At 44.2% G+C, this 22,027-nt stretch overlaps 1 protein-coding gene across 3 annotated transcripts; it reads left to right on the top strand.

The window, feature by feature from the left end:
- Positions 1 to 4,580: 4,580 nt before the first annotated feature.
- Positions 4,581 to 21,941, top strand: SPRY4 (sprouty RTK signaling antagonist 4). Of its 3 annotated transcripts, none has more exons than XM_001368847.4 (2): positions 4,581 to 4,751; positions 17,195 to 21,941. In XM_001368847.4, exon 2 carries the CDS (start codon positions 17,244 to 17,246, stop codon positions 18,144 to 18,146), a length of 903 nt encoding a protein of 300 aa, XP_001368884.1. In that variant the 5' UTR covers positions 4,581 to 4,751; positions 17,195 to 17,243; the 3' UTR covers positions 18,147 to 21,941. The 3 variants fall into 3 exon arrangements, with proteins under 3 accessions (XP_001368884.1, XP_016283736.1, XP_016283735.1); XM_016428250.2 differs by lacking the exon at positions 4,581 to 4,751 and adding an exon at positions 5,992 to 6,106; XM_016428249.2 differs by lacking the exon at positions 4,581 to 4,751 and adding an exon at positions 6,169 to 6,695.
- The last annotated feature ends 86 nt before the right edge of the window (positions 21,942 to 22,027 follow it).

Here is a 22,027-nt window from a genome sequence, read left to right as displayed (position 1 = left end):
AGTTTTTCATATTGCACTCAGTAGGTACTCAATAAATATACGGGTTGATTAACTAAGGAATCATTCAAGGGACTAAGTCAGGGACATCGTCAATAGAATAAGTCAATAGCCCATGTAAGTTATGATGTCATCAACTCCAAAGTTCTTCAGGAAAAATTCCTTATCTTAAAATCTCTATTTGAGAAGGTAATAAAGTGCATTTTGGTGTCTACTTTTCTTCCTATTGTCCTCTACTTTGTCTTGCCTCCCCAACTAGACTATAACACCTCTAGGTCTCATTTTCCTCATCTATCAAATGGAGATGACAGATTATAAACTCTTAAGAGGCCAAGAATGATGCCACAGTAGATAACTTCTCATAAAGGAGGTAATTTGGTACAATGAAGTTAGATGACTTGGCTTCAGGTCTCACCTCTGGTGTCATCCAAGGCAAATCAGTTAACATCTCTGATTTCCTCTTCAGTAAAATGAAGGGGTTGAGCTAGACAGCCTTTGAGGTTGAGCTGTAGCTTGCATGGTCGAGGAAGGTAACGGAACCACAGTGGGCATGTAATTAATAAAAATAGAGTAGAACTGAATACTTATACATGGCCCCACAAAGAGTGATTCAGAGAGCCTACACAGCCACACAGAATGTAATCAGAGCTCTGAAAACAAGTATATCTCAAAGCTCTCTCCTCTTCCCATCAACTTCAGGGAGGTTTGCTCAGAGAGAGACCCTTGGAATGGATTTTAGGAAACATTTTTAGTCAAACTGCTTTGGGTCATGAAAGAATTCAGAGCTGGAACCAACCATAGAAATGATCTAGGCCAACCGGCAACTTAATTTGCAGATGAGAAACTAATACATTAAGAAGCTGAGATGACTTGCCCAACTTTACATAGCTGAAAGGTGGCAAAGCAAAGCTGGGGAAGGGAACAGTCATTTATTAAGTCCTGTGTCAGGGTTACAGATTTTACAAATATTATCTTAGTTGATCCTCATTGCAACTGAGAAGTAGATGAAACAAGTAAAGGGAGATGCTTCTCCATCTCCTCCTTAACCATGGGAGTGATGAATGAATGAATGAATGAATGAATGAGACTTGGCACTCCAGCTCTGAAAAGCCCCCAGTCCCAACCATAGCTTCTCCTGAAAACCATATCCAAGCATAAGAAAAAGAAAGAAACAATGTTGTCCATGTGTGACTTACATAAGTACAAATAATGGGGACATTCTCAGGAAATTTTGAGTAGAGTTCAACAAGAATTTATTGAGCACTGACTGTGTGCCAGGAACTGTTCTATATGCTGGGAATACAGTGAAAAAAGGGTGATATCTCTTAATTTTTCTCTGTCCCTTCTCCCCATCAACTATCACTGCACCAGATTCTCTATCTCAGAAGCATACAGAGAGTTAGGAGTCTTCAATCTAAGGCTGAAGAAATTGGGTGAACAGTAACCTGAATTGTTTTAATTTAATTGGATCACAGAATTATAGACCAAATAAAATTTCTGCATTACTCTAAATAGACAGGAAGCAAGCCATGCCATACAAATATAATCAAAAGCATGTAAATTAGGTGCCAAATTCAGAGAATGTAATAAAATTAATAAAAATTTAATTAGCCAGATATTGTCTGGCTTTATGATAATTTATCTGAAGATTGTTTAAATTGGCCCAAGAGCCAGTGATTTCCAATATTCCCCTTTTCACAGTGTTATACCTTAACCTCCATCACCAGCCCAGCTTTGAGCCTCTATCATGAGACTGATGAATTCCTTGCTCAGAAATATGCTCTCCTTCATCCTTAGCACTGCAGAGTCCAGGCAACATGAGCTTCCCTCATCCTCCTTCAGGAAAGCTGAGAAAGGATTAGGAAATGGAATCATCTCTGTCCCTTTGCTAATGCTTTTGATAGAGGAAACTCTATCAGGAAGACTCTGCAGTCTATTCCTCTCGCCTCATTTTTCTGAAATGCTCCAGAATGATTTTATTTATGTTTAACCTTCTCATTGTGTAAGCAAGAACAACTAGGTTAACCACCTGCTGGAAAATTAATTGCTCCTCCTTCCTTTGTTAAAAATACTGAAATAACATGGCTGTTTGTAATACCTGAGAAATAGCTGTTGCCAGTATAGAACAGCATCACCGAACAGAGAGAGAAGGCTGATTAAGCTTAGGAAAAGGGCTTGGCCTTGATGGGAAGACAGATTCCTTAGAGGGCCAAGGCTCTTTTTGGTCTAAGAAGTCTGGGTCTTCAGGAGAGCAGGAAGGCCAGCAAAAGGAACAGAAGGGGAGCTTCTGAAAGGAAAGGAACAGAGACTAGGACCTATTTAGAAAAGGAGACCTAGAACATATACAGTTATGATGGGCAAAAAGGAGAAAGAGTGAAAAGGTGTGAAATCTGGAAGGGGTAGGAGGTAGATGCAAAGCATCTACTGTCAGGTAACATATTTATTAACTGATTGATTGAAATGGTTGATTTGATTTCCTTCATCTCAATGCTTAGTCCTACTATCTAAGGGTAGGGAAACCTTAAGTCCTCACTACCCCCAATGTGTGTTCTACCTTAAATTTTCAAACAATATTTATCATCCATCAAGCTAAATTACAAACACCAAGAAAATGTCTACCTATAACAACAGGTTTGGGGAAGAAAGACAGAATTCTGTTTTTGTTTTTTTTTTAAACGCCAATCTCCTCTAAGTCTTCTGAGATACATATAATATCTCCTGGTAAAGGATATATCCACTCCTCTGAGGAAGAAAAGAGGATCTCTGCCTATAAAATAATGGTTCAGAAAGCCAAGGCTATTTCTGCTTTGTTAGTAGGTGGCCTGACATTAACGAGCTCTTTTCAGTCTCTTTTCCTGCCTTCTACTGACAGGAGCACTGGATTCCTATTAAGCAGGCCTTCTAGCCAGTGGAAAAGACCAGTGGCATTGGAATTGGTGGGCTTGATTTCAATACCTGACTTTGATATTACTATCTGTATGACCTTCTCAAATCATTCTCTCTAGGCTTCCATTTCCTAATCTGTATGAGGGTAGTGAATTGCCTTGTTGAACTCTAAAGTCCTTTCCAGCTTTAGATTTTATGATTTCAAATTTCCCTAATCATAGGCCACTGTCCTTCTACCTTACTTTAAAATTCAAGCTATTTGAAAGGCTACCAACAAATGCCATATTGATCTGTCTTACTGCACCAGTGACTGCCCATAGTCTCTGCCAGCTAGGCCCTAGAGATATATTAAAAAAAAAAAAAAAGAGGGAGGGGGATGATCAAATCTGAGGATATCTGCTTCTGTAGCCCACATTTCTTCATCTCTGAGGTTTATCTTGGACAAATTACAAGGACTTAAAAGGTAGAAAAAGGATTTCAAAGTGTCCTGTTTGTTATTTAATCTGGTCGCCATCACTGCAGCATCTGGGAGCCGCACCCAGAGCAGGGGAGAGCAGCCAACCCCACTCGGGCAATCCACGCCCCCCTCCCCCCTTCACCATGGCCCCTCTGCCATCTACTGGAACCCACTCCACTCCCGCCCCTGCCCCGCCCTGCCCGCCCCTAACCCTTTAGTTATAGGTTCTCAAAATATATCTGCAAGGCGGGGAATCCTATTGGTCCCGGGGGTAGGAGAAGGGGGGAAGAGATGCTTAGAGATATGCTCCAGAGAGCCTTGAAAGTCGCTGCGGTAATTTCACTGAGTGAGGGGAAACATCAGATCCAAGGAAGAAGGCCTCTCTAGGTCACCCAGGGAAGTAAGGGAAACGCAATTCCAGTATCTTCCTTCATCAGCCTCGGTGCTGCTCGGTAGCTGGAGGCCAAAGCATCTCCTTTCCCCACTCCTAAACACACCCCAGGAGCCTAGGGCGGTCCCCACTGCAGATATGGGTTTAGGGTTGAGGTTTAAGCATATCTTCAACGTGAGTTTCTAGGATTCAGGTATTGCTTAATCTGGCTGAGGGACTTGAGGTAGGAAGACCTAATCCGCACTGTCACAGCAGTAGGCAAAGAGCGGGCTGCCCGGCCGTACCCTCCCCCTACCCCGGCTCCTTCTCCCTCACCGGCCTCTCCAGCCTGTGCAGTCTGGGGCCGTCGCGGCTGTGTGGAGATCCCCATATGGAGTTCAGTGTGCATTCACCTCCCCAACTCTCCTACCCCTTTCAGCTCCCGGGCCCAACAACAGAGGCCGCATCGCTTCTCCGACATACACGCACACATACTGGACAGGCCCGCGGTGTGAAGGCTTTCTTTACCTTCTTTCCCAGGCCGGGTGGGGTACAGCACGCGCAGCTGATCCAGCTGCAGCTGCTGCTTGCCGCCGCCCTCCATTCATTAAAAAAAAAAAAAACCAACAATCATTCCTCTTTGTAAGGCGCGACGGCCCGGTAAGGAGCGACAGCCCCCAGCAACGATGGGTTAAGTTCCTTTCCGGCCCCCCATTCATAAAAAAAGGGGGGGAGGGGGGAGTGTAGGGAAGCAGCGCATGCGCCTAGAGGGTCTCTTGTGCCCACCCATTCATAGAATTGGGGACGGCGCGCATGCGCAGAGAGGCCCCCTTCCCTCCCATTCATAAAAAAGCCATTTTCCCAGGCAGTAGTTGCAACACCAAGGCGGAGCGGGGAAAGCTGACAGCGCTGTGCAGGCGTTTCAGGTCGCCGGGATCAATGCTGTTTCATCTGGCAGGGGTTTGCAGGGACAGCCACTGACTTGTTTGGAATTTAGGATTAAGTACTCATGGAGAAATGCTCCTGACTGGATTACTTAAAGTAAGTAGCTGATTTATGGATCCTAGACCCCACTTCTTCCCCTAGCAAATTTGATCTTGAAGGCCATTTCCTTCCTCCTAAAGGGGCAAACGTTGCTCCTTTTTTGGTGCATGTTCCTATAAACTTTTCTGTCCCTGCGCCTCCGCAGACGGCTGTGAGGCAGCTGCGAGGAACTCTCGGTCCCGCAGTCTCGCATACAAGCCCGTCAGGGGGCTCTCTGGGTATTCACAGCTACGGGATGCGCTGTTTCAGAAGGGGTATTTCCAGCCTTTACTCTGCGTTTGGTTCTCCGAGTCCCTACGACTCCCCCTCTGGCTTTCCGGCTTACATTCTGCCTCACTCACCCGTCTTGGACGCCGGGAGCGAGCATCTGCCCCCAGCCGGGCTGGGGCAAAGAAGCCGCCTCCCGGGCTCTGGGGGAGCTCTATAGATAAGACTGCTCACCCGCCCCGTCGCTGTTTACCGAAGGGGACCGCTTCGCCCCAACTTTCCTTCCCCAATCGCAATGGCCTAAGCACTCGACGTAGATTTTTCCCCCCCTCTCCTTTGGCTATCTGATGTGATCACTGTTTCTTCCCCCTGGGTGGGTCTCGTCGGAGCTTAGGGCGCCTAAGGTGTCTCCCTTCTGGGGCACTTTTGATCTCGGCTCCTTGGCGTGTAAGATCTTTACTGTTTGACCTTTGCTCCTTAACATTTTATTCTGTTTCGCAGTCGCCTTTTTTTCCTTGGGGCTGTGCAGGGCTCCGGTTTCCTAGGGCCCCATCCCCACCCATCTCTAGACCCTGGTCACATTGCTTTTGCCCCTGGGATTCCCTTTGGGTTTGGGGGGGGCAGTACTAAATGGGGTGGGTGGGAAAGGCGGTGGGTTTACATAATGCCGAGATGGAGAAATCCAAAGAGGAAACGGTTGCATGCGTAGCAAAGATAAGGCTTTTTTCCCCCTCCTGCTTTCTTGGTGGTACCAGTCTTGACGTCACCGGGGAAAGAAAGGGATAGAGACCTTATATTCTGAAAATTCATAGTCGACCAGGAAATAGGAGACCAGAGAAGGGCTTGGAGGTGAAACTCAGCGGCATTGGCTCCAGCAGCTCTAGCCAGTGGAGAAATCCCGGCCGCATCACTAGGGAAGGGGTTTCCATGTCTCCTCTTCTTTCCCATGCCGACCATCAAAAAGCATTTAGACAGTAGCTCCTGTTGTGCAAGAGATTTCTCAATTCTCTTTAGCTTGGGAAGGGGTGGGGAGGGAGGTGAAGAGAAAGAGATCTTGAGAAGAAGAAAATTGTTGCTTTTCCTGGCCCAGGTGTTGAGGAGAGGCGAGAGAGAGCTTGGTTGGACGTGCCCCAATCTCGCTTGAGGTGAGTTGGAGAGAAAGAAATAGAGGACGTGAAAAGGCTGCTTCCAATCCACCTATATCACGGCTGATTTGGGGGGAGAATCCACGTTTTCATAGATGGCTTGGGTGAAGCCATGGAGCCGCTGTCTAGTGCACAGAGCTCCCTTGAATTCTCCAGTTCATTAGGTCCCCCCCACCCATGCCTAGAAATAGAGATATTGGAAGGGTAGAGCACTGATGACATGCTTGATGCTTTCTGAAAGCTTTCCTTCAGGTGATGTTGAGAGAAGCCCTGCAGTAGAGTTAAAAAAATGTGAAGCTGGTTTTTAGGAAGCTGTGAGGTATTCATCCCCCACCCCCATCCCAGTGCCTGGGCCCTGGGGGTTAGTTAAGGATCTTCTCTTTCTTCTACTAGATTAACCGCAAATTAAAGACTAGCTAGTGGAAAGGATATGAAACTGCTGGATCAGTTGTGAAATGTTGGGTTATCAACCTCTGATAAGATGGTATGGACTGAAGGCCTTCTCCAGCATTGCAGCAGAGGATTTCACAATATTTAGAGTTCTCTGGATCTTCACCCAAGTAGAGCATCAAACATCCGGAGTTCTCAGGTTTTTTTGTTGTTGTTGCTGGTGGTGGTGGTGGTAGTGGTAGTGGGGGGGGGGGTTAAATTATTTTTTTGTAGGCAGAGGGTAAAGAGAGGGAGGGTTGACATTTGGCTCTCCAGGGGAAAGAGTAGAAGAGAAGATTTAAAAGTGTTTAATGGGAAATAGCATTTCCTTTCTTTCCCAACCCCCTAGAGAGTTTAATCCATTTCTAGGAGTTGGAAGCCTTTTCTCCCTTTGACCATATAGAGTGGGACTTTCCTGAGAAGCTAAGCTATAGTGATTGAGTCAGGGGAATGGTCCTTTTGGTACTTGATTTGGGAAATATACCCTGCCTATCTGACCAATATTCTTTCTAGGGGGGATCATTTTAGGAGACCCTGTTCTTCCCTTCCCAATTTATAAAGTCCAGTATCCTTCTTCCTTTCAGACAACACTGACCTAGTCTTTTTCTCTCTTCATTTTCCCCCATGTGAAATTTTAGCATCTCCAGAGATAAGTTTAATGGGGGGAGGAATGTAATAAATAATAATAACTGACGTTTATATTATATTTTAAGCACTTTATGCTGTTCCCAGTTGAACCATACAGCAACCCTTCAAAGAAGGTGGTACAAGTACTTTTCTCTCCATTTTACAGATGGGAAAACTGGTGGCTGAGAAATTAAATGACTGTCCATGATCATGAGGTTATTAAATATTAAAGAATCAAAGATCTAGGACTGGAAGTGATTTCAGAGGCCATCTTCCCCCTCTTCCTCATTTTAAAGATGAGAAAAATGAGACTCGGAAAGTTTAAGTGGTTTGTCCAAGATCATATCTATGTAGGTAAGGGTCAGAGACGGGATTTGAATACAGATCCTTTGTACCCAGTACTGTACCTCACTGCTTCTCTATATTTAAAATCAGTTGATAATATATGCTTTTAATTCCAGCTGGCTTGCTGTAGAAACTAGTATTTGAGATGCGAAAACATTCGTTTTGGCCGAACCTTCTTCCTGAAGTAATTGCCCAAGAAGCAAATTCTTCTCACAACTGAATTTAGATTCCCCTTTGTTTTAACTCCACTAGATTTTTATCATTGTTTATGCTAAGACATACATCTGATTTTAATGAATGATGAATCAGAAGTGCCTTTCATTGTTTATACCCAGCTCCTACCTGAAGTTGTGACCCTCTCTTCTTGGATTAATATGAGCTTATTGAGGGCAGGGCATTGGCTTTGCATCCCCACCATCTAACACAGGACCTGGAACACAGAAATAATAAGTGCCAATTGATTGATTGATTGATTGATTATTGTAACACCTAAGGCTACTTATGTAGGGGTCTATATCTAAAGATTGCCTTTCCTATTTCTTCCTGGATCCTTGTTACTCAAATGAGATTTATTGCCCTCTGGTCTAAGTTCCTTTCCCAATCTGATCAGGCTGCAAGTGGCTGCTTATTTGTGGGGTCTCTGTTGAGCCAACTAATATTTTGGCCTCAGAACACCTTGGCTTTGAATCCTTTGGCCACAAAGAGAAGGTTAATCTCCAGTGAAAAGAGAAGGGAAAAATATGGGGGTACCAATTGAGGGTGGGGCAGGAATTAGCTCTAGGTACTATGTCTTGTAAGAAGGATAAATCTCATAAAGAATCATTGTGGTGTTTTGGTATATAGATCTACCTTTTAGAGAAGGAAGTCTGACCTTAGTGGGAAATGATACATATGTAACCCTAACCCTAAACCTTAATTCATCGTTTGTGTGAGCTGTTATTATTCTTACCAGGGCCAATGGAGTTGCTTAAGGCAGCTCTCCAGAGCCTCACTTGTAGCTGGAGCAACTTGACATTAACTAAAGAGGAGGTCACTTGTGAAATACAGAAGTATGAAATGATGGAATAGCTTTATTACTCCTTACTAGTGACTTGGGAAGAAGAAACAGAGCAGTTTACATGCAGAAGACCCTTTACTTTGAGGTCTTCATTTCCTCATCTTTAAAGTGGGGAGACTATTACTCCTCGGAGCTGATAAGGGAATCCGCAGCTGATGCAGAGTTCCTAAGGAGCACTGGCAAATACTTAGTGCCCTTCTTATTCCTCAGGACAGCAAAGTCTCTGGCTCCTAAAGAAGATCATTCTAGAAGATGAGGAATTCGTTTCAGGGAAACTCTGGGACCTCAAGGTGTGCTGTGTCCTGCATTGGGGGCAGAGGAGAGCAGGATATGAGAAGGGGGCAGGGTGATAGAGGAATAGGCAGAAGAGACTCTCATTCTGTAGTCATTATTACAATTGCTGTTCTCATTTATAGAAGACATAAGGAAGTATAAAGAGGCTTTCTGAGAACTCCTGCCTGCCACACACTGCCTCTGAAACCTTGGGGCAAGTAAGGCAGTTCACTTGCCGGTGTCCCAGGCAACTCTCTAAGACTGTTCCAAATTGAGTTTGCTGTTAGGCAACAGGGAAGAGAGTTCCTACCAGGATGAAGTCACAGGTCCACACTACACATAATTCACTTTGGCATATAGGCTGACAGGGACATTGGGGTAGCAGACCAGAAGAGATAGTTCTGGGAATTCAGTTTTAAGGGGAATTTTCAGTTCTGATTGTGGGAGAAGCCCTGAATTAGGCCAATATTCCTTTGAGTACCTACTGGAATCCGCTTCCTTTGGCTACCTTTGAGTCATATAATATTCCTGCCTCAGTGGTACTCTCAAAAATGAAGATGGTCTTTAGATTTCTCCCTCATCTCCTTGTCTAAAGGATGAACCTTTGCTCTTTCATGGAAGAAGACCCTAAACCCCTCAGCCCCTAGCTTAGCCCAGTGTCACCCTGTGTATATTAGGTACTTAATACATGTTTGAATCAAATGAATGTTAAAAAAATAATCAGGGCTGGCATAATAAGAGTTGAACTTGAAATTGATGAGCAGATCACAGTCCTATATATTAAGAATTAATTCAAATAACATGATGAAAGTCCTGGCTCTTTGCTGGGCAATGTGAATTTTAGAACTTGTCATTTTTTCAGCCAATTAATTGGAAGCCCAAATGAATTTGGAGTGGCTTTGGAAGGGAATGGTCTTCCTATGTTCCTATGGCAGGGCTATTGAAAAGAAATTATTTTTGTCTTCTCCAATCTCTATCTTCATAACAAATGCCGCTTCTTGGAGGGTGGAGGAAAGTCCATGGTTTATGTTCTTAGAAACTCGTGGATTGAGAGCCAGACTAGAAATGGGGAGATCCTGGGTTCAAATATGGCCTCAGACACTTCCTAACTGTGTGGTCTTGTGCAAATCAGTTAACTCCCATTGGCTAGCCCTTTCTGCTCTTCTGCCTTGGAACTAATACACAGTATTGATTCCAAGACAGAAAGTAAGGGTTTAAAAAAAATGGAATCTACCATAGAAGGTGGCTGGTCCAATAAGTATCCCCTAACAAGAGGTCATCCATCCTTCACTTGAAGATCTCCAGTCACAGGAAACATTACCTCCAGATTCAAGTGGCTTCATTCTCAGTTATAGCAGAGTAATCCAATTTTCCACACCACTCCAGAATAGAGGATCTTTGATTTCGAATTAGAAAGAATAGCAGAGGTCATTTAATCCAACCCCCTCATTTTACAGATAAAACTAGGCAACTAGGTGGCATAGTGGATAGTGCATTCAGCTTGGAGTCTGAATCCTGCCTCGGGCACTATCTGTTACCTTGTGCTAGTCATTTAACCTCTCAGCTGCAATTTCCTCATCTATAAAATGGTGGTTCTAGCACCTACCACACAGGATTGTCTCAGGATCAGATGAGAAGGTAATGATAATAGCTCCAGCATTTACATTGCATTTTAGTTTTTTCCAAGTTCTTTATATATGTCATCTCATTTGATCCTTAGAACAACTCTGTAAGGTAGGAGCTATTTTTCCCATTTTCCCATAAGGAAAACTGAGGCTCAAGGAAGTTGTAACTTGCTATCAATCAGAAATGTTTCAGATAGGTTTTTGACTCCAAATCCAGCACTAGCCCCTGCACCACCACCTAATTGTCTCTAATAAATATAAAGTGCTTGGCAGCCTTTAACACACCATATAAATGTTAATTCTTATTATTAATATTTATTAAATGACTTGCCCCAGGTCACATAGCAGCTGGTGAAGAAGCGAGGTTTGAATCTAGTTCCTCTTAACTTCATAGCCAATACTCTTTCCACCTTATCTGATAGAAAGAGGACTTGGAAGAAGAAAAGACACTGGCATTCATGCTAAAGCCTCAGTTTCTTCATCTGTAAAATCAGGAGGTTGAACTTGATGATTTCTGTGGTCCACTGCAGTCCTAAATCTATGAGGCTATAATTTCCTCTCTTAAAAGTCTGCATGAGAGGGGCAGCTAGGTGGCTCAGTGGATAGAGAGCCAATCCTGGAGACAGGAGATCCTGGGTTCAAATTTGACCCCAGATACTTTCTACCTGTGTAACCCTGGGCAAGTCACTTAGCCCACATTACCTAATGCTTATCACTCATTTGGCTTTAGAACTGATACTAGTATCAATTCTAAAATGGAAGGTAAGGTTTTAAGTTTTGTTTTGTTTTGTTTTAAGTCTGCATGATAACTGAATGTGGGAGGACTGAGGATTCTTCTAGTCTGTTCCCAATTAGCTGCCTGACTCTACACAAGACACTTAGCCTCTTAGGGCATCTTTAAAATGAAGGGGTTGGACTCAGTAGCTCTCAAGTTCCTTTTTGAGTTCTAAGCCCTCTGCAACTCTCATTCTGAGTCCTGATGTTCATTTTTCCAATTTCTAAAAGTTAGCACAAGACCCCTCAGTCTTTTAGATTGAGTAAATAAAGTTTGGACTGCTATGTTGTCCTGAAGAACTGGGGGTGGGGGGTGCAGCAGGGCAGTGGCATGGCTGGGTAGCTCAGTGGATTGAGAGCCAGGCCTAGAGACGAAGGGGTCCTGGGTTCAAATTTGATCTCAGACACTTCCTAGCCATATGACCCTGGGCAAGTCACTTAACCCCCATTGCCTAGCCCTTACCTCTCTTCTGCCTTGGAACCAATACACAATATTGATTCCAAGATGGAAGGTAAGGGTTTAAAAAAAAATGAAGAACTACAGGTCTTCCACCAGAGCATGGTCCCATGCTATGGAAGTAAAAAGAGCTCTGATTTTGGGATCAGAGGACCTGGGTTTGGATTCCTGCTCATCTGGTTAAGTAATACCTCTGTGTCCTTGTTACTTATATTAATTGTTGATATTAAGTCACTTAACATTACTGGGCCTCAGTTTCCTCAGCTGTAAAGTGAGGGGGTTGAACTTAATGATCTCTAAGGTCCACTGCAGCTCAAAATCTATTGATCCTATAATCCCATTCACTTAGGCGGAGTTTTACCTTCCTTAAAAGTTGAGGATGCCCTAGCAAAGTTTTCCTCTTACAAGTCTGCATGATAACTAAATGTAGGACAACTAAAGAAATTGGCATTTATTCATTGTTTTGGAAGTGTAATCCATTCAGTGAAGCTTTTTAAAAAATCTGACAGGTTTTTTTAATATCCTCAGATGGCTAAGAAGAAGAAAAAACTCTAGCCTGTTTTATTCTCGAAGCTGCTCAAAAGCCCCAACATCCCAGCACTCATACTGGAAAACTTAGCAGGTGTCCTGTGAATGTGTACCAATCTGGCTCCTGTATCAAACATACTACCACCTTTCTCTCTCTCTCTCTCTGTCCCTTTCCTGTATCCTCTACTATTTGGTAACCACTGGAAAGGCTAAACTAGCCATGTTTTACCCTGAGATTAATTGAGTTTCCATTACTACTTAACCCTTCAAGAGTTTGTCAGCTAAAAACCCCATAAAACACTCTTATTAGCACTATTTTAAGAAAGAAAAAATAAAGCAAAAAATTTTAAGAAAGAAAAAAAAAACAGGCATCTCTGTATTTGTGGCAGAAGAAAAGGAAACCTCATCCTCAATAACAGTTAACTTGAGTGACAAACTTCTTGGGTCCTCCCTTGGTAGCTGTCCTCTATCCTGATGCCAGAAAATTCTATCCAATGTGAAAAGGTCAAAACATTGACTCAGTAAATTGAAATTAGGGGGCAGCTAAGTTGCTCAGTGGGTAGAAAGCCAAGCCTGGAAACAGGAAGTCCTGGGTTCAAATGTGACCTCAGATACTTTCCTTGCTATGTGACCCTGAGTAAGTTACTTAACATCCATTGCTCCCCCCAAATCAAATCTAGTTGGACTTACTTTCCAGGGGTAATCTGTTAAACTATAGCTCCAGTTTAATACATGGAGCACTTACTAAGTGCGCAGAGCTGTACTAGGGCTTAGGGAGATACAAAGATAAATAAGACTTAATTTCTGGTCCTTGGTGGATTTATATAATTTACTAGGGGGTCCACAGGATTGGTGATGGACTAGGGATTATTGGGGCTTTATGGTCATAAAATGTATTGCAGCTGTATTCATCCCCACCATGTAATTATTGTGAAGTCTAAGAGGCCATTTCCACCTTTCCGATCATCAATATAAATTGGAGCTATCTTCTCTGAAGGAGGCTTTCCTGAATGGATGGTACATACATCCTTAGCTAATGCTGCCCCATTTCCTTACTGTCTAAAACCTGACAAGATGAATTCTCTTACTAAATGTAATGTTGGCTTTGGACTATCTGTCCGGGATCTATCAAATTGGCAAACAATCTCTCTTTAAGAAACCCCAATGCAGCAAAGCCTCCACTCTCCACTTTATATTATAAATCTCTTCCTTCCTTGTAGAGGAAATGATTTACCTATTAAACTCCATTTAAGTTCTTTAGTGGAGCTTCAGCCTGTGCAGTGAAACAGTGTCACAATGAGTAGGGAGATTGATCTTCTAGTCAACACAAAAGCCTTTTTTTTTTTTTTTTTAAGAAATATCACTAGGGGTGGGGGGCAGCTAGGTAGCTCAGTGAATTGGAAGCCAGTCCTAGAAATGGGAAGTCCTGGGTTCAAATCCAACTTCAGACACTTTCTGGCTTTTTGACCCTGGGCAAGTCACTTAACCCCTGTTGCCTCAACCTACTGCTCTTCTGCCTTGGAACCAATACACACTGTCAATTCTAAAATGAAAGGTAATAGTTTAAACATATATGTATATATGTATAATTTAGCTCCAGTGACTTGCTAGCTACTTATTTTCCCAGGTCAGGTGGTATAGCCTAAGCAGATCCAATGAAAGCTTCCTCTAACTTTTCTCCATTTTGGCTATTGTAATAGAAAAGGATAGTACCAAATGAGATAGTATGAGGGACTGGGAAGGAGAAACAAAAGAACTCTGGATCTCCTTGCTGAATTGCTTGTCAGAAGGAAACTTAAGGAAAATGATATTACTAGAGGAAGAACATACCTTAGGATTTTCTGCTGGTGTTGGTTTCTCCCATAGAAGTATCAAAATCTATATTTTAATGCCAAATGTTACATTCTACCTGCAGTTCCTTGCCTTTTGGAGCAGCTCATTTTGGGGAAGAGCATGACTATAGTTCTGGTAAAACAGAAAGACCTGGGAGTTAGGGATATCTAGGTTCTGGTCCTGGTTCTGCCAATAACTGAATAACTGGGCACATGACCTTGGGCAAATCACCTTTCCTCAATGGCCTGGATCCTCTCTCTGCAAAATAAGGGAGTGGGATTTAAAGTAACTTTTAAGATTTCTTCTAACTCCAACATTCTATGAATCTCTGTATGAATCACTCCTGTACAGGTTGCTGTGGTGAGGCAAAAACTGCTTACCCAGGGGATTCCCTGGTAGGATTTCCCATCTAATTAGTACCCTCCGATTCTAGGATTGGAGTCTTAAAATCATGTTGCACTATTCTAAAAGACTGAAGGTTTGCCAGGTATACAATAGTAATTAGAAATACGATCTCGGTAGAGGCAGTAGTTTCTAAGGGACCAAGTCTTAGTTTGGCCGTGGGGTGAAGAATGAATAATTGGTTTCATTCAGATTTTCTTTTCCTTTCTTTTCTTTTGGATCCATTTTGTGGCCTTGAGACTCAAGGGTCCAACTCTCAGTAAATAACTAGGATGCTAAATTTTTTTAAAATAATATTTTATTTGATTATTTCCAAGCATTATTCATTAAAGACAAAGATCATTTTCTTTTCCTCCCCACCCCCACCCCCAGTAGCCGACCCCTGATTCCACTGGGCATCACATATGTCTTGATTCGAACCCATTGCCATGTTGTTAGTATTTTGCATTAGAGTGTTCATTTAGAGTCTCTCCTCGGTCATGTCCCCTCAACCGCGCTCGGTGTTTCTACTCCCACAGTTTATCCTCTGCTTATGAATAGTGTTTTTTCTAGGATGCTAAATTTTAAGCCTGAAAGGAACTAAGAGACATGGATGCCCAGAGAGGCTAAATGATTCCATTTTTTCCAGGTTTAAGACCTAGAAGGTCTCTCTTAACTCTAAAACTCTAAAAAATTGATCTGGAGTTTGTATCTTCCTGTACCTGGCTCTGCTGGATGTTCCACTCTGCTAATGAGCATCCTCTTTTCCAGAAGACTAAGACACCATGAGTTCCCAAAGAGTCCATGGCTCCAATGGTGGACAGGATGCAAGGATGGGATTGAATGGAAGTACTTGATCCAGTTAGGGCCACCACCCTGCATGCCTTTGAAAGGAAATCTCTTCCTTTCCTTCTCCCCAACCCCACTCCCATCCCCAAACATTTTTCCAGCAGCATTTTTATTTCCTAAGCACTTTGGGGGAAATTGAACCACTGCCTAGCACAGACCTAGAAACTCTAGGGTAATCTGGGGTCTTCAGTTGGTTACTTGTTTAAGTGATGGGATTTAGATGAGAATGAGTTCTCTTGCCAGGAATAGTCAATTCAGCAAAATTTCTCTGGTTTGAAAGAAGTCTTTGGGCTCACATGAATGCAAGGCCGAGGAGAAATCTGTTACTGAACAGATCCTTCCTCCCCAGTTTTCATTTCCTTTCTCTTTTCTAAGAGAAATTCCATTCCCTTTAAGTAGAACAGTCAAAGAGAATTGATCATTCATACTCTGTATGTCCAGTATTGACGGATGTAAAATAATTGCTTTTTGCCTATGACATAGATAATGAGAAGAAAAATTATCTTTTCCTTAACCACTCCTTTTTAAAAATATCATTTTGAGTTGTGGTGGTGGTGGTGTTTTTCACTTAGAGGTGAATCGCTTTGAGGTGATTTTAGGGAAGAATGGAACATATTCTCCCTCTGGTCTGAGTGCTCAATTCAAGCCTTCTTCAAGTGAAGAGCTGAGCTTTCAATGACTTAATATTTCTGACCAGGCTTTTCTCATGAATAAGGAAGGATCAGATGCTGATTAAAAATTAACGAGAAAGTATTCAGTGTAAAAATATCTGAGAAGGGAAACAACCTGAAAGGCTTATCCTCTGAAGGAGTGGAATTGTTCTTTATAGACAGAGGATGTCCGGACCCAAGTGGCCGATTCTCCTGAAGAGCAGAGAAATGGACATAACTTGTCAAAAATAGCAGCCACTGGGAAGGCTAGAGCTTTTTCAAACATTCTTGAGATACTTAAGTGAATGAATGAGAACTGCCTTCTAGGTCAGGATGAATATATATGTCCCAAGAAATGATTCCCCAGAATTTGACTACTATTAGCCACTTTCCCTTGGGACCCCTTCCCCCTCTCCCTCCTACCAAAATAAAATTTATGGGAAACTGTACTATTGCTCCAAGTAGAGATGGGGGGGGGTGGCATTTTTTTCCTTGATCCCCCCCTCCCCCCTTTTCCCTGGAATTCTTGACTTTGGGGATGGAATCTTCCCAGGCCGGGCCGTTTTTTTCCTTTTCCTTTTGGATTCCAAATACTGTCCCTTGGGTAAAGGCCTCTGAGACTCATGCTCAAGCGGCTGCTACTTTAAATTGATCTGCAGCGGAATTCCAAAAGTAAAGGTCAGCAGGCGAGGAAATTGCACTTCTAATAGAAAACAATGTGCACTTTCTAAATTTGAACCAAGCAGTTTCCGTTCTTTGATTTAAGTTTGGTTACTTCCTGGGGTTCCGTGTCAGGCTCTGCAGTTGAATCTCTGGCCCTATTCCAACGTAAAATTGCACTCTCTCAGTGAAATCAGAAACTGAAGTGAGGTCTGGCTAGCTATTCTAGTAAATGCCATTTATCCTAAATATTATTCTGCTCTGCATTTGGAAATTGGTAATATTCATTTTCTCCTCTAGATTTTTCCCTTAGTTTGTCATAAGCTGTTCTAGAGGTTGGTGGCCACGTAGGGATGTGCTACCATGTTTGTGTCTACATTGATATTCTGGGTTCCTGAGCAGAAATGTCAGAAATGGCTTTTTCTATGGGCCCCCCTCCAGCGAAGGGTCTGCCTGGGCAGCACTTACATGTGCCTCGGGTTACCTACTAAATACAGACCAGTCCTAGGAGAATGGTGAACCTTATCAGCGTTTGATGGGCACATTGACAAGCGAGGTAATGAATTCCTCTCTTCTCTTTCTGTCTTGACTGTCTTTCAGGACCCCTAGACGCCAAGTTTCTCGGAGCAGTACTGGACCCCTGGCCTCTATGGAGCCCCCAATCCCCCATAGTATCCCTGTGAGCCCAAGCGCAGTCATGGTCCAACCCCTGCTGGACAGCCGCCTCCCGTATGGCCGGCTGCAGCACCCACTCACCATCCTGCCCATTGACCAGATGAAGACGACCCATGTAGAAAACGACTACATCGACAACCCTGGCCTGCCTCCCGCCACAGGCGCTAAGCGGACCCGGGGAGGCTACCCCGAGCCAGCCCCCGGCCTCTCTCGATGCGACCAGGATGTCACCCACCCCTGGATCTCCTTCAGTGGGAGGCCCAGCTCCATCAGCAGCAGCAGTAGCACCTCTTCCGACCAGAGGCTCCTGGACCACATGGCCCCGCCCCCAGTGGCTGACCAGACTTCGCCCAGGGCCGTGCGCATTCAGCCCAAGGCCATCCACTGCAAGCCCCTGGACCTGAAGGGGATGCCACCCCAGGAGCTGGACAAACACTTCCTGCTCTGCGAGGCCTGTGGGAAATGCAAATGTAAGGAGTGTGCCTCTCCTCGGACTTTGCCCTCCTGCTGGATCTGTAACCAAGAATGTCTCTGTTCTGCCCAGAGCCTGGTCAATTATAGCACCTGCATGTGCCTGGTGAAGGGGGTCTTCTACCACTGCACCAACGAAGACGACGAAGGCTCCTGTGCTGACCACCCCTGCTCCTGCTCCCACTCGAACTGCTGTGCCCGCTGGTCCTTCATGGGGGCCCTGTCTCTGGTGCTGCCCTGCCTGCTCTGCTACCTGCCAGCCACCGGCTGCGTGAAGCTGGCACAGCGTGGCTACGACCGCCTGAGCCGGCCAGGCTGCCGCTGCAAACACACCAACAGCGTCATCTGCAAGGCAGCCACAGCAGTGGACAGCGGCAAGACCAACAGATCGGAGAAGCCTTTCTGATTCTCCTCGCTCCCCACCTGGTGGCCTCTCCGGCTGTTCTGTCTGTTCCTGACCCATAACCTTGCCAGAGAAGACTGCAGAGGGGCCGGTCTTCTGTGTCCCGAGGACTGCTTGGTTCACCCTCCGGCCCCTTCGGATTCTGGGAAGAATCAGATCTGTCATCTCCCTCCCTCCCTTCCAAAACGAGGCACTTTGGGCTCTCTTCAGGGTTTTGGAACTTTTGTGTGGTTTTTGTTTAACTAGAACAGAAGCGGGGAGGGGGGAGAGGAGTGTTGTGTGATATGGACTTGAGATTTTTTCAGAAGACAGAACCTAGATGTACACACACATCCGGAAACTGCAGCTGCTGGAATGCCTTCCCAGCCCCCTTTCTCCCTCCCTTCCTTCCCTCCCTTTGTCCCTCCCTTGGACGGCTAGGGGCTGGCTGCCTGGGAGTCTGAATACCCCAGGAATCATTAACTAGGCAGCTTGGGTGCCTCTGTCGAAGAGGAATGGATTCTCGATTTCTCCCCTCTTCTCCAATGTGTCACCAATGTCTTGGTGAAGGTGAATAACTCAACTGCTATATCCACACTTTAAAAAGGAGAGGGGACAGTGAAGGACAAAGTATTAGGGGGTGGGGTGGGCCTTGGGGGGATGTTAGGCGCACCCCTGTTTTGCTCCCTTGGACTAACTTCCAAATACCTTCCTCCCTACCTCCCTCTCCTTCATCACTAAATTTTTGAGGTGTCCCCACCTATAGCCTCCAAAATTCATTTTCTTTTAGTTCTGATAAGCTGTCACAGACTTCACTGCCCACCAAGGGTCCCGTTTTACCTCCGTCCACATTCTTTATGGAAATAATATGGGTGGGGCGGGCAGAGGAAGGAGAGACCAAATGTCACTTTTGCCAATGAGAGTTGGGTCTCCATATCCAGGTATTACATTTTCTGGGATAAGTAAACTAGATGGGAACAGGTTTGAAAGACAGTCATTTCCTTCTCTGTTGTCCCCCAAGTGCTGCTTTCTGGGTCTGTTTGGGGGAAGGGAGAAGAACATTCTAAGGAAACACAGTCTTGTTCTTGATCCCCATCCCTGTCTCTGACCTGCCCCACCCATAGAATTTTTTTTTAATTCTGATGAGAGACGGTCACTCTCATTGGCCAAATGACATTTGAAGCTTGGTGGGTCTCCTTCCTCTCACCTGTTGCTGCTGCTCAATTTCCTAGCTTCTCATGTACAATAGTGTGTCTATATCTTTGTAAATAGAGAGATAACAAAATAAAAGTCTATTTTAGTGTTAGCAAGTGCTGGGGGAGAGCCAGAAAGGCCCAGAAGGGGGAAGTTTTCCCAAGGGGGTTCTGGAGTAGAATGCAAGCCAGTGGTGGGCCCCCCAAAGTTGCAGTGACCCTTTTCTCTCTCAAGGTGCTAGAGGAAGCAGAATGGGCACGTGTGAAATGGGTACGTACTTGTTGCATGCAAAAGCTGATCTTATAGCTTTCTTTGGTCCTCCCCTATTTGTTGTGTTTCCTGTCAAGTGGAGAAAGTGTCCTGGGCAGGGCCGCCAGAGGCAGAGGAGCAGGCCCAGCAACATTTAAGGCCGTGCCAGCCATAGATCGCATTTTCCAAGGAATCTCATCTGTTCCGTGGAGAATAGTCATTGCCCTTTTAGGAAGGAACAAGGGAGGCAGTCTATAGTCCTATGTAGGATATTTTCCAAGGACCTTTTTTTTTGTTTGTTTTTTAAAGAGTAGTGATAACATCTGATTTAAAATAAATTAACTGTAACCATAGGTATTTATTGATTGGGGGGAGGAGGGGCTTGTGTTTTAGACTTTCTTATTTATATAAATATTTGCTAGCTTGTAAAAGCAGAACACGGAATTACCACACCTGCATTTTCCGGTGCTGGTTCATGTAGCTATCCTTGCCATAGACATATTATGATGGGTATATATATAGATATATATAAATGTTCTTGCACAAATCTGAGGGAACAATAGGAAGGGAAACACATTTACAGCCAACCACTTATACCAATTGAATGTATCAGATGTCACTACTAAAGGAGATGACAATAAAGGTTTTCCTGGGGAGAGGCTTAGACATCCATGCATACCTAGCAGGAGTCATCCATCTGCATCTGCTGAGCAGTGGAGAGTGCCAGAGTGCCTCAACTTGCCTCCATGGGAACTTGGATTGAGTGGTGGGCTAGCTACATTTGGATGGCCATTCCCCCTTGCACACCCATTCTGTGGAGAATTGATTGACCCATGCACACACCCACACTGGTCCTCCACACAAACACTTTCCTTACAAAGTAGCCTCCAGTGTACATAGTTTGTAAACACCTGATCCTCTTTGGCTTTCTTTTTTTTTTCTTTCTTTAGTTTGTTTTTAGCTCTACTGGGCTAAATGGCTTCAGCTCTCCCATCCCCTGCCCAATTTCTTTGCTGCCTCTATTATGTGTGGCCACTTTATTGCAGTGTAACAGATAAAAAAAATTCTACTCATTTCTTTTTTTAACTTCCAATCTCTAACCAATTCCTCAGCTTGTTTCTGCATGGGGGCTTCTTCCTTGAGTTGGAGCAACAAGCTTGTTGTGAGGTTCATACCTATGGATGTGGGACTGATCAGGGGCCACCTGAGAACAGGACTCCGTGCATCTGACTGTTTGAATTGGCTGAGAGACTAGTGGACAGGAAGGCTCCGTTCCCTCCCTTAATGGTACCACTTCGCTTCCCACTTCTACCTGCTCCAGCGGTATACCTGTCCTTGCCAAGGCTCAAGAGAGGATGAGGTCACTTGTGAAGGGCAAATATGTCCATTTAGAAAGCCAGTGATCATCCTGTAATTAATAACGATCACAGGCAGTAAGTCCTAGCCCCCAGATCTGGAGGATGTGCTTCTTTGAATGTACACATCCCAGGGGTACCACTGTGGCACCTTGGGGAGCTGGGTGGATAGGGGAGTGTCTGAGCCATGTTGGCAGCCATGCCCAGGCCCAACATTTCTCAATGAGCTATCCAGCATGTCCCCATTAAGATGTGCTACACCTGTTTTTCCCAAGCAGTAGACATAAGAAATCTTCATAAGCTTTATGAAACACCTTCGTATACCCATGATCACATCTGAACCTCACAGCTTTGTTGGATAGAAAGGACAGAGGGGCTGAGGTCTCATTTAGCAGATGAAGAAACTGAGGCTGAAGTCACTCACCCTGAGAGAGGCCATCACAGAAACCTAGGTCCTGGGACTCCACAAGTCCTGTGCTTTGTTGGCTAATAATACTCTGGATGGGGTGGGGGTGAGTAGGGGATAGAGTGACCCTTTTAACACCGACTTAGCAGAACTCCTCAGAATGTCTCCATGGGAAATTAACTAGCACAACATTTTAGCCTTGCTAGCCTTTTGGTTCCCTGTCCTTTTGGAAGCAGTTTCGCACCCCTTCTGTTAACTGTAAATCTTGAGTTTCCATTTTTTTCCCTGTCGGTAACTGTGCCTAGGGTGTCTGTTCTCACTGCCCTGAAGTTTGATTTTGTGTTACAAAAAGCTATTCAAGTCCCCCCACCCCATCCATCCTTACCTTTTGTTTTTCCCCTTCATTTCCCCCTTCACCCTTTCACCCTGCAACAAAAAAAGTTACCACAGAAGGGTTCCTTTGTATAGAATATTTATTTTGAAGCTCTATTTTAATAGTATTTATTTTAGAAAGTCTACTATTGTAAGAGTTCTTCTGTTTGTGAAGAAAAAAACAAGTTTAAAAACTGAATGTACTGATCTAGAAATATATATAAATATATATTGTTAAATATATCCCAGACTGCTGTGGTGTATTTGTTTATGCATGCGAGTGAGTGTGCTTTTTCTCATCTTAATCCTGTGTGTTACTTACCAGACCC

Source organism: Monodelphis domestica, chromosome 1 (genome assembly GCF_027887165.1).
Source record: "Monodelphis domestica isolate mMonDom1 chromosome 1, mMonDom1.pri, whole genome shotgun sequence".
Classification (NCBI taxonomy): domain Eukaryota; kingdom Metazoa; phylum Chordata; class Mammalia; order Didelphimorphia; family Didelphidae; genus Monodelphis; species Monodelphis domestica.
This window is presented reverse-complemented; position numbering and strand designations above follow the sequence as displayed.